The following is an 11,187-nucleotide window of genomic DNA, read 5'->3' as shown; positions in this document are numbered from 1 at the left end:
ACATGTCATTCAGTAGACGAAAAGTTACGATTGATTTCTATTACAAGTTGGGCACTACCACCCTCACAAAAATTTACGAAAAGAAAGACTTGGGGGTCATATTTACATCGAAAATGTCGTTTTCCAAACATATAGACTTTATGATTGCCAAGTCTAGATCTATGCTTGGATTTGTAATAAGGAATTCAAGGGAGTTCCAGGATATCTCTACGCTGAAAAATTTGTATTTTTCTCTTGTGAGATCAAACTTCGAATATTGCAGCATCATTTGGGATCCATTCTATATGGGTTCATCTTTAAGAATTGAGAAGGTTCAAAAACGTTTCACTCGATTTGCTATTCATTCACTTCGTTGGCCTTGCAGTTTGCCTGCATATAAAAGTAGATGTCTTTTGTTAGCATTGCCAACTTTAGAAATGCGGAGAAAAACTTCATCGGTAATGTTTATAAGAGACATAGTTACGAATCATATCAAATGTCACTTCTTGCTGGAGCTAATACTCTTTAATTGTCCCACTCGTAACCTAAGACTCAACAATATGTTATATTTACCTTATCACAAGACCAATTTTAGTCGAAATGAACCGCTTGCACGTTGTATAAGACAGTCTAACCAATTATGCAAACATTTGGATATATTCTCTAACTCACGAGAGACTTTCAAATCAAGACTTAATGTGGAGATACACTTTTTGAATTGTGACTAATGTATCTCACAGTATTGTTTACCATATATTATATTTAAGCTTTAATATAATATTAGTAATCTATTTAAGTTATACTTCAATTGATGAAATAAATAAATAAATAAATAAATAAAACCTAGTATTTCTGCCATGCAAAAGCTCCTTATAAAAAAACTTCTGTCGTGCGGAGGCGGCATAAAACTATAAGTCCCTCCATTTATGGAAAAACATAAAGACGCACATCACAAATTCTTCTGCTCCCAACAATGGTGTAAGCGCCAAATATATACATATACAGGCATATATGTATGTGTAATAAATGGTTAGCTAAAATAATAGCTTTGATGTGAATATCTGCATATGAAAATTTTCGTCTTGAATCGTAATACTTGATATATGTAGGCGTTTAAATAGAAATACGTATATTTTTTATTATTGATTTTAAATTTACCCAAATCTTTATTTCCAATTTTCACCAACTTTTTCAGAGCAACTTTTCAATTGGACGCTTGCCATATAATTGTCGTAGGGTTTATATGTTAGATTTTGGTCTTGCACGGCAGTATACCACAGGAACAGGTGAGGTACGTTGCCCCCGTGCCGCAGCTGGATTCCGAGGTACTGTTCGATACGCATCGATAAACGCTCATCGCAATCGTGAAATGGGCCGCCATGATGACTTGTGGTCTCTATTTTATATGTTGGTCGAATTCGTGAATGGTCAGTTGCCGTGGCGCAAAATTAAAGATAAAGAGCAAGTAGGATTAACAAAAGAAAAATACGATCACAGAATTTTACTCAAGCACCTGCCATCTGATTTAAAGCAATTTTTGGAACATATACAATCGCTTACTTATGCCGATCGGCCAGACTATGCTGTAAGTATATCTTTACATTAAATTTATAAACGTTTCCTTAAAATTTCTGGTACGTTCGTATCATTATTACATGAGGAATTAGACTATTTTACCCTTAAAAATATGAGGTTAAGTGTTGTCGGGTTTAAGAATAGTTGAGAAACCAAAAGGAACTCGTCTTTGGGACTTATCTTCTTAATGGTTAGTTAGTTGGTTAGTTTCGTAGATGTAACATTTCTACCATTTTTAGTTATTTCCTGATTAAGCCTGTTTTAAATAGGAACCTATCTTATGTCTAAAGTAGAATATTAGTGGGATATCTACAGTTTTATTTGAGTTGTGGATGGGCTGACTGAAGAATAGTTGCAGGGGTTTCCAATAGGGACATAAAATAACTTTTACAGAAACCAATTTAAAAAACTCAATTAGATATAGTATGAGCAGGCCTTTGCGTAAAGTTATTTCCGAAATATCGGCTGTGGGTTTATCGACGTTGCACACGGACATTGAATAGTGAATAAGTCATCTTAAATTTATCCAATAATGTCCAATGCATTGATTGTTTGATTTGGCGATTATTATGACCAACTGAAAATTTCAAATAATTTTTGTAATTTTCGTATATAGATGTTGATCGGATTATTTGAGCGCTGTATGAAACGGCGAGGTGTCAAGGAGTCTGATCCATATGATTGGGAAAAAATCGATGCAGTTAATGCAACTACGAGTCAAAATACCAATACTGTGCAAATGCAGGTTAAAAACGAGTTCATACACGGGAATATCACACAGATGACAATTGCTGCATCCAACGCTAGTGGGACTGAATATGTAAGTTTGTTTTTATTTAATAAGACCATTACACAAATTTTCACTCATGATTTCAGATACGGCGCCGTAACGACATTGATACAGCACTAATGGTCTCAACAGAACCGGTAAATATTAAGGAAAAGGTATGAGAATTAATCTTTGGAATATATATTTTTAAATGATTTGACTTCTTAGAATAGAAATGAAAACCGTTCAAAATTGCCTTTGAAGCACAGTGTGTTATTTTTATTTAATGTTAGGTCGATAAAAACTGCAACGCAACTCCTCCTCATGTAGATGGTCTTTTGCACAATATGAGCTCATGCAATCAAAACAGCGCTCATAAGGCAAACCCTGTAAACCCAACAGCAATTACAGCTTCCGGTAATGCTCGCGCTGTCAAAATAATCGAACAGCCGCCAGATCTGAAAAACCAAACAAAGTTGCCGTCTCAGCACCTAGTTATTTCCCAATCACCTTCAATCCCCTCGACTGCACAAAGTGTTGCTTTTGCCACAGGTGCAATGAAAACATCATCAGCCGTAACACCCTCTAATCGCGGCGATGTCTCGGTAGTGAGCTCTACACCACAGATGCAGACACTTAAACAGCATCAACACCAAAAGCAGTACAATCAGCATATTCAAGGCAATTTGCACGCTCAACATGTACCTAAAGCTTCATTCACATCAGCGGAAAATCAAAATTATTCTTCGCCTATTCACGTATGTACAAAATCATTCATTCCTAATACTTAGTACACTTGCAACAGAGTATGAAATTCAAAGGTAAAATAGAGTAGAGTAGAGTAAAATACCCAACTACACAATTCTATGGTAGTACAAAACAATGCGAAATTGTATGTAAACTGGTAAAAATCAGCAACGAAATTAACATAGCCAAATACTACAGTTTCTTGTACTGCGTTAACACTGAAAAATATACAAACTCTTCTTTCACGTTTTTGTCGTATATAATTTTACAAAACCTTAGTTCTATCGGTTATGTTTTTAATTAGTATCGACGATGCCATCTAATGGTTCGGTCTGGCATCGCAGCATGTTTCAGCTGTAGTTTGTGTGGGTATGTGAAGAGGTTGTTATTGCCTTGCGGTGTTTTTTCAAACGAATGAACATGACTGTCAGTCGATGTTGATTCTAGATCAGTGCTGTCCATCCCATAGATCAATTTATCACACGTATTCTTACTCTCCATCGTTCAGTCGTTACCAAACCAGTAACGAATAAACACCAAGTTTGTCCGCGACGCTTAGTGTATGCAATACAATGCCCTGTGACTTGCAATGCCTTTTATGTAACAAGTCGTTCAAAGGAGGCTATAGATGTAATATCAAAAGGCATTTTGATTCCTCCCACAAAAATATACAAATTTTAGAAAAAAAGCTAGTCAGGGATTATATGACGAAAAAAAGTTTGACTTTTTGGAAAAATTCAAAGGGTGGTTGGCTAAAGTAGAAAACGAGGAAGTTGTTAAGCAATCAAATATAAAAATGAAAGCTGAGCTATCTTCCATGATCAGCTTATATATTGCTAAACAAGGCCGGCCTTTTATAGATGGTGTTTTTGTTAAAAACATTTGTTTAAAAATTTTTCAAAACATGAATCTTGATACAGAGCTAGTTAAAAATATACCCATATCCCGCCAAACAGTAGCCCGACGGATTGATGAACTGGGAATACACATTCAATCTGCAGTGAAGGAAAAAATTAATGATTGCCAATTTTTTTCTCTGTGCTTGGACGAAACCACCGATATTAATGATTTATGTCTACTGGCAATATGTGTTCGGACAGTTAACGTAAATTATGAAATAACTGAAACAATGTTTTCTCTTGAAACATTCTGTGGGAATGTTACAGGAAAGATCTTGTTCGACGTAGTAAACGAAAAAGTTTTTTCAGTTTTCGATGCAAACAAATTTGTAGGAGTATGCACGGATGGGGCAAACGTCTCCTTGGCTGATGTCTCCTTTTTTTTTAGCAAACTCCATTTAAAGCTTTAAGGAAAAGAAACAGGAATAAACGATGCTGTGAAAAATGTGCATCAATTCCAAACAGAACTATTTTTGCTTTTAAGGGAACTTGGCGATTATGCCCATTTTCCGAAAACTTCGCTTATTATTACGAAACATGAGGGTGTTAAGCCGAGTGATCATATTGCGATTCTCGAACAATTGTTTAACAATTTTGAAGAGAGATTTCAGGATTTTGTTTGTTTTCAACCATTTCTTGACATCTTTGAAAACCCCTTCAAATGCGATATAAGTAAGTATGAATTTGCAATTCAGTCCGAGCTAATCATCTTGCAAAGCGAAAACGTTCCACCACACGGAGATAATATTGAATTCTGGAAAAATTTAGAAGAATCATTATATCCAATACAACATATTTTTGTGAGAAAAATTTTTCGGACTTAAAGTTCATTTGCTCCAAGCAGCGTCACAGTTTAACATCAAGTTATTTATCGAATGTACTTTTATTAAGAAGCTGCCACGAAAGTATTCATATTAAAGATTTTATTATAATATAGATTTACAAACCCAAATATATATAAGAGGTTACATAACGTTCCAAATTTTCTACTCCAATCCAATATTTATTTATTTTGGTTTAAATTTCCTACTGGGCTGCTCCCATTCTCTCGTTCTCACTTATACACTCACATTTTTCGTTCTGGACAGCACTGTTCTAGATAGAAAATAATTTAATCAACTAAAATATCCAGTTAATAATGGCTCTCGTCATATACGAGTGGGCTTGCTTGAGTCCGAAGTCCATTACTAATGTGAATCATCAAATTATATAAACAGTTTTTTCTAAGAGCGATAGCCCCCGATAATAGCAAAATGGCATTCGTGACAAAGCATCCGTACAGTCGTGTGGATTCGTTCTGAAGAAGCAAAATGGACTAATTCAGATTGCTGTCACACTTGTGATTGATTCCACTCTCTGTCTCTGGCAGTTAATTCAACACCAACCAAGCGATTGCCCTTTATGAAGTGAACAGTCAGTGTTAATTCATATGTCATATTGGTTTGTCTTATAAATAACACGCCCAGTTTATCTTCGATACTTTTACAGCCGTATGGTTCAGCGGGATATAGCATTTGACGAGTACTGTGATTGCTTTTGTGCAGTTGATCAGTTGCAAGAAACTGCCGAAAAGAATACTCATGTCATTGTAAATCGTTCTAGCTATAATTTTGTGTACATATTATATATTTATTGGTGTGGAAATAACTAATTAACGATATTAATTTAATTTCGCTCAAAGGCTGAAATTGTTGGTTGTGAAGAAGAGGTTGGAGCGAATTCAACGTCGTTAAAAGCGTGTTTGTACAAAGATGATGTACATCTGGTTCTTTCTACAACTGTAGCAGATGAGCAGCATAATTATCAGATGACTACTGACATTGAAGCCGGTTTAAAATGTGGTGTTAAAGATTCATCAAGAGGATGTAGCTCACCAAAAAAACTTCAAACTGCGTCAAGTCTAGAAGGGGCCAAAAGCGAAGAAATATCTAACTTAAATAAGAATATGAATGCAACTGAACCACTCATCAAAGGTATGCGTTATATGCTCGTTTTAGTTTTTTTTTCTTTTTGATTGCATTGATATATAAAATATTTTGCGGAAGAAAACATATTCTCACCAATGTTAGAACTAGCCGAGCATGATACCTTGTTTGTATAATTATTCGCTTTTAAGTAAAATGATAGAATACAAGATTGCACCATTCCAATGCCGGGGCGTCAGTACAGAAATAAAATAAAACCCAAATAAGAATAACAACAAAAACAAGTGCAAAGCAAGGAAAAATACATTTCGTGGCTTTGTTATCATTCGTGTTTTCAGAATTTGAAACGCGACACTTCATTTTTATTATTTTATTTAATGTAGAAATCGCCATGTTCACTAATTGATTCACAAACAAGTAACTTACCACACAAATGTTTGTTTATTCTCTGCGCTGATGACACTTCTTCTTTCAAATTCGCCAAGAACAAAGAAGCAGTTTGCGGATGGCTTCATCTTTGTACTCTCTACGGAGGTTAGTGTCAAGATATTGCTTTCAATTTCTTGAAAGGAATTTGGATTGTTTTGTTAATAAAGGGTTTTCAAATAACAGGTGTTAGGTATTAAACAGGAGAGATGATTAACGATTTTTTATGGCCGAATTGGTTGGTATTGATCTGGACAACGTTTATTTTCAACAAGACGGCGCTACGTGCCACACAAGCAACGAAACCATTGATCTTTAACGGAAAAGTTTCAGGACCATGTAATCTCTCGAAGAGGTGATCACAAGTGGCCACCGAGATCTTGTGATTTAACACCTTGTGACTTTTTTTTGAGGCCAAGTGAAAGAGAAGGTCTACGAAAAAAACCCAGTGTCAATTGAAGACCTCAAAGATGGAATTCGTGAGGTGATCCAGGACGTAGGGCAGCCACTGTGCAATTCGGTTATGGAAAATTTCATGAAAAGGATATTGTCCTGTAAGCGTGGTCATGGTGGGCATACCTTCCTCTTTATAATGAAATAAACATTCGATCATTTACATTAAAAAATAGCATTTTTCTTTGAATATCAAAATAACACCTCTTATTTAAAAACCCTTGAGTTATTACAAGTTTACTGCTGATTTATAGTATGTAAATTTAATATTAATACACATATTTTAGTTTTTCCTTAATAGATTGGATAAATATTCCATCGCATCTCACGGCATAAAATTCTAAAAACTAAACATTTTAACATTGCGGGTTAAGCGAACTCGGCTTACACAAAGGTTAAGTTAGCTGTTTCGGCATGCTAGAGTAAAACAGTGTGAAACTTAGTAAAATGTACACACTGATTTAGGAAGGGGAAGTGAATGTGGGAAGCCGCAGAACCTCATGCCGAGCTAAATTATTATAGTTATAAATATGTGTCGAATTTAAGTTTGACAAGTTTTGGCCAGTTTTTACTTCTGAGCAGCAATGTTTTTGTGAGAAGCATATGCAGATATACTTGAAGGTTTGCCTATAACTTGAGTAGCTTGGTATGACGAATTCCAGAAATGAAAATGTATTTATAACATGCAAAATCTTAATACAACTGATAATTGTAACTGTTTCTTGTCTTCAAATGTAAATATTTCATATCTCCGCAATTATTTTTATATCAATACGGCCAACGGAAAAATTCCAATAGAGGTCATTCTATATTGAATTTTGTCGTTTTATGTTTTGCCTTTTCTATATATCTTATTTTATTTTAAAGTACCCCCTATAGCAACAGCAAGTGTGTACGATCTTGTCATTGGTAGCGGAGGTCTTATATTAACAGAAATGGGTTCTCCACAGGACCATGATGCAACACCTTTTTCTTTCCACGCAACTACAGGTGCGTCCAAAGGCGGTGTCGCGGACATGCAACAGCATATTCTTGGCAGTCCGCGTATGCTTCATTTGGGATCAACTGGCGCATTACCACAACAGCAAACTATAAGTGTCCCACCTTCAAATCGGCGATCAGTAACCTCAACGAATTTGCGACCTTCTTTTGGCTCAGGTGGATCAACTCATCGATTCAGTAGTGGTGGAACGACACGAGGTAATAATGGATTTGGCGACCATTCTATGACTCAATTCGCATTGATAGACGACGAGAATGTCTCGGCGTTGCAACAAGTTACTAAAGGCGGAGGAGCACTCACATTGGCATCTCAGTGGAAAAGTCAGTTTGATGATTCCGAGGAAACCACAGATAATGAATGGAAACAAGAACCACAGGTAATACTTATCAATAGATCTTTATAATAACTTAAGATTCTTTTGATACTCTGGAATAAAATTTTAAGGTTTTAATCAGAGGTGTGCGTGTTTGGTTTATCAATGAAAAAATATATTTGCACACTTATATTGGCTAGAGTCCAGCACGAGTAAGCAGTAATTTAACATGTTATTAAACTCTGTGAAGAAAATAATGTGGTACGTGTTTGGCAAACTGGATAATCATTAACTTAGGAAACGAAAATTTTTATTCTGATTTAGTTTTGTCTTTTGATATTCAAAATCAATAATATAAAAACGGAAACTAAACCAAGATATGGTCTATATTCAGTAACGAAATTTGTTCGTCCAGTAATGAATTGTATGGAATTTGTTGCAAACTGGACTATGTATAAAAAAAAAAAAACAGTAGCCAAAACTGGCTAAGTAGTTGATTACGGGTGCATGTTTGTGAAAGAACTCTAAATGAAAGCTCAGCAATACCTTTAATTCATACGATGTAGTGAAGTCAAAAAGAGCTTTTTCATGGCAGAAATACACTCGGAGGTTTGCCATTGCCAAGAAATCGGAGCATTCACCCCGTACTTGGTTCTCGAGAAGCCAATTTTAAAGGTTTAAAAAGACACTTCGACAGTATTCTTATTAGGAATATAAAATTGAATTTTACTTAAAAGGGAAGAACAATCAATAAATCCAATAATGATACGAATAATAAATAAGTACGACAAAATAGATCGTCTGCTGTCAAGTGTTTTTAAGTCAATCAATAAACATCGAGAGCGGTACGATGGTTAAGGTTAAAAAAAGTTTAAGGATCGGATCGCAGAAAGCTGTCTGAACTCTCTCTTAAAACTGTAGGTTAGAGAGACCTATTTCGGTCACCAAATAACAGCGGCATACTCTAATCTCGGTCATAATATTGTACAATGTTTTTAGAGTGTGTGGGGTAGTAAACTCAGAAAAATTTCGGTGTACGAATGCTAGCATCGAATATGACCGTTATTGTTATTGTAGCAGCAAAAACATTTCCCATACATGTACTGGGAGTACTGCTGGAGTGACAGTCGTTCCGGTAACGTAGAACCGACTGTCGGAGGAACGAACCGTCTTAAGGCGTGGTTAACGTGGCTAATTAGGTTCAACTAAGAATCGAAAATAACGTCTAAGCCTTTAATTTCTTCAACGGATTGCAGAGGTGACCCAGCAATACTAGAGGAAGAATGCAAGGTTAGGTAAGGTTAACCCGGCTGTCATTAAGCCATGCATAGACCTTTTGGCCCCTAGCGATACCAGATGGAGACTGACCTTTATTCAGATGTAAAGTAGATGTCAAGCAAACCTAAGCAGCGCAGGAGGATTTTTTGAGAGTGTCCTCTATATCTCTCTGTGCTTCCTGCATTTGTCGTTGCTAGCAACCCCTAACTTGTACGCATGTACAGCCAATCGATTATGACCTGTCAGCATACCTATGATAGTTCTGCAGTCTATTCGTGAAAGTACGAATGGAGTCAGTTTTTTGTCATTAGTTCTACACATATTTTTTGCAGTTTTGCATGTGGAAAGATTAGTCCACCTAACATCCGCTTGCTTTTGCCTGCAGTCGTCCATTTCGATATATATTATCATATATTTAGTGGTTTTGTATGTCGTTCTCTTATTCAAAAGGTACAGCACTTACGATGCCTTTTGTGACCTCGTACCCAATAGATGTGCAGTCTTCTGTGTGCGACTAGCCTTTCTATGGGTTTTCTGCTCGGTGGAACATTTTTGGACTTAATACAATATAAGTTTATTGCTTTTATCGCTCTTTGACTATGACTATTAAGTAAATTCTAATTATTGAGTTATTTTGAGTTTTTGTGTAAGCTGGCTCCTCGGCTTTTCAAACAACAAAAACTTTCGCTGCCTAATCCCTAGTTTTCAATAGTAAGTACCCACTTCCACTCCGTTTAGAATTTCTGTGTAAATATGAAAAGTCCTACGGCCAGGCTTCATGCCTTTGTGCCATCCTTCCCCTTCAATTGTAGTATGAAACCTTCTCTCCCAATTAAAGTGCGGAGTCATGTAGTTTGTGAAATCTGTACTCCTATTTCCTATTGAGCTATGTCCGAAGGTTCTGTAAGTAAATATTCCAGCAGTCCCTAACCCTACCGCGGATTTTGCTCCAACATTTTCCGTCATAAGGTCAATAGGTGGTGTGCTAAGTATCATTTCTAGTACCACCGTAGGAGTGGTTTTCATTGCTTCTGTTATGCAGGGAGTCTCTGAATCCTTTCCAATGGCATTAAATATGTCAATTTTCTTGTTGCAGTCCACCATACCAGGGCTCCATACAGCACGATCTGGCTATTGTCGTGTAGCACCAATGCATCAGTGAGGGCGATAGACACCTTTTTCGCCATTTCTTCAACATTGTGCTTCCACATCAACTTACTGTCCAGTATTACTCCAAGGTACTTCGCATAAACTTTGAGATGTATTTCGTTGTTGCCTATCGGAATGTTCCACGACGGAATCTTATACTTCCTAGAGAAAAGTATCATGTCCGTCTTTCCGCGTTTATCCCTTTTTTATACATTATAACAGAAGTGGTTACTAAGGAAAATAACTGACGTTTTAATTCGCAGTAAGTAACAAGGGATGTTAAATTCTGAGAAAGCACCCATTATTTGTGCCCAGTTCGCTGAGTTAAACGCATTTTTTTTATCTAGTGTTAAGATTGCGCAGCAAACACGTCAGATCTCATTTTGGCTGCTGTTTTGAGGGCAATGTTTGGTATCCCATCCAATCCCGAGGCTTTATTGTCCTGAATGCGTCTCACTGTGCTTACTACGTCTTCCGTGATTGAGAGTATTCTCACACACCAGTTCCTCTTGAGCAGGGAATGGTGTATTGAGTACAGCTTTCATGAGCATAGGTCATGTTATTTGTAGTGCCCAGGGTCCTTTGACCGTCTTCATCACTGTCCTGTATGGTTTAATCAGGGGTCCTCCTCCGCGCTATCGCGTAGGTTTTTGAAGCATTTTCGTTTGCTT

General features: G+C 36.5%; 1 protein-coding gene across 1 annotated transcript in view; it reads left to right on the top strand.

Annotated features, from left to right (window-relative positions):
• Positions 1 to 1,179: 1,179 nt before the first annotated feature.
• The window catches only part of LOC128869262 (tau-tubulin kinase homolog Asator-like), a 59,734-nt gene continuing 49,726 nt past the window's right edge, over positions 1,180 to 11,187 (top strand). The window contains exons 1-6 of the mRNA XM_054111800.1: positions 1,180 to 1,564; positions 2,171 to 2,374; positions 2,431 to 2,499; positions 2,617 to 3,081; positions 5,651 to 5,942; positions 7,641 to 8,152. Of these exons, the coding sequence (XP_053967775.1) occupies positions 1,223 to 1,564; positions 2,171 to 2,374; positions 2,431 to 2,499; positions 2,617 to 3,081; positions 5,651 to 5,942; positions 7,641 to 8,152 (1,884 nt within the window). The 5' untranslated portion in view covers positions 1,180 to 1,222. The remainder of the gene's footprint in view (positions 1,565 to 2,170; positions 2,375 to 2,430; positions 2,500 to 2,616; positions 3,082 to 5,650; positions 5,943 to 7,640; positions 8,153 to 11,187) is intronic.

This window comes from Anastrepha ludens, chromosome X (genome assembly GCF_028408465.1).
Source record: "Anastrepha ludens isolate Willacy chromosome X, idAnaLude1.1, whole genome shotgun sequence".
NCBI lineage: Eukaryota > Metazoa > Arthropoda > Insecta > Diptera > Tephritidae > Anastrepha > Anastrepha ludens.
Note: the sequence above shows the minus strand (reverse complement) of the source record. Positions and strands in the feature narration are given on the sequence as shown.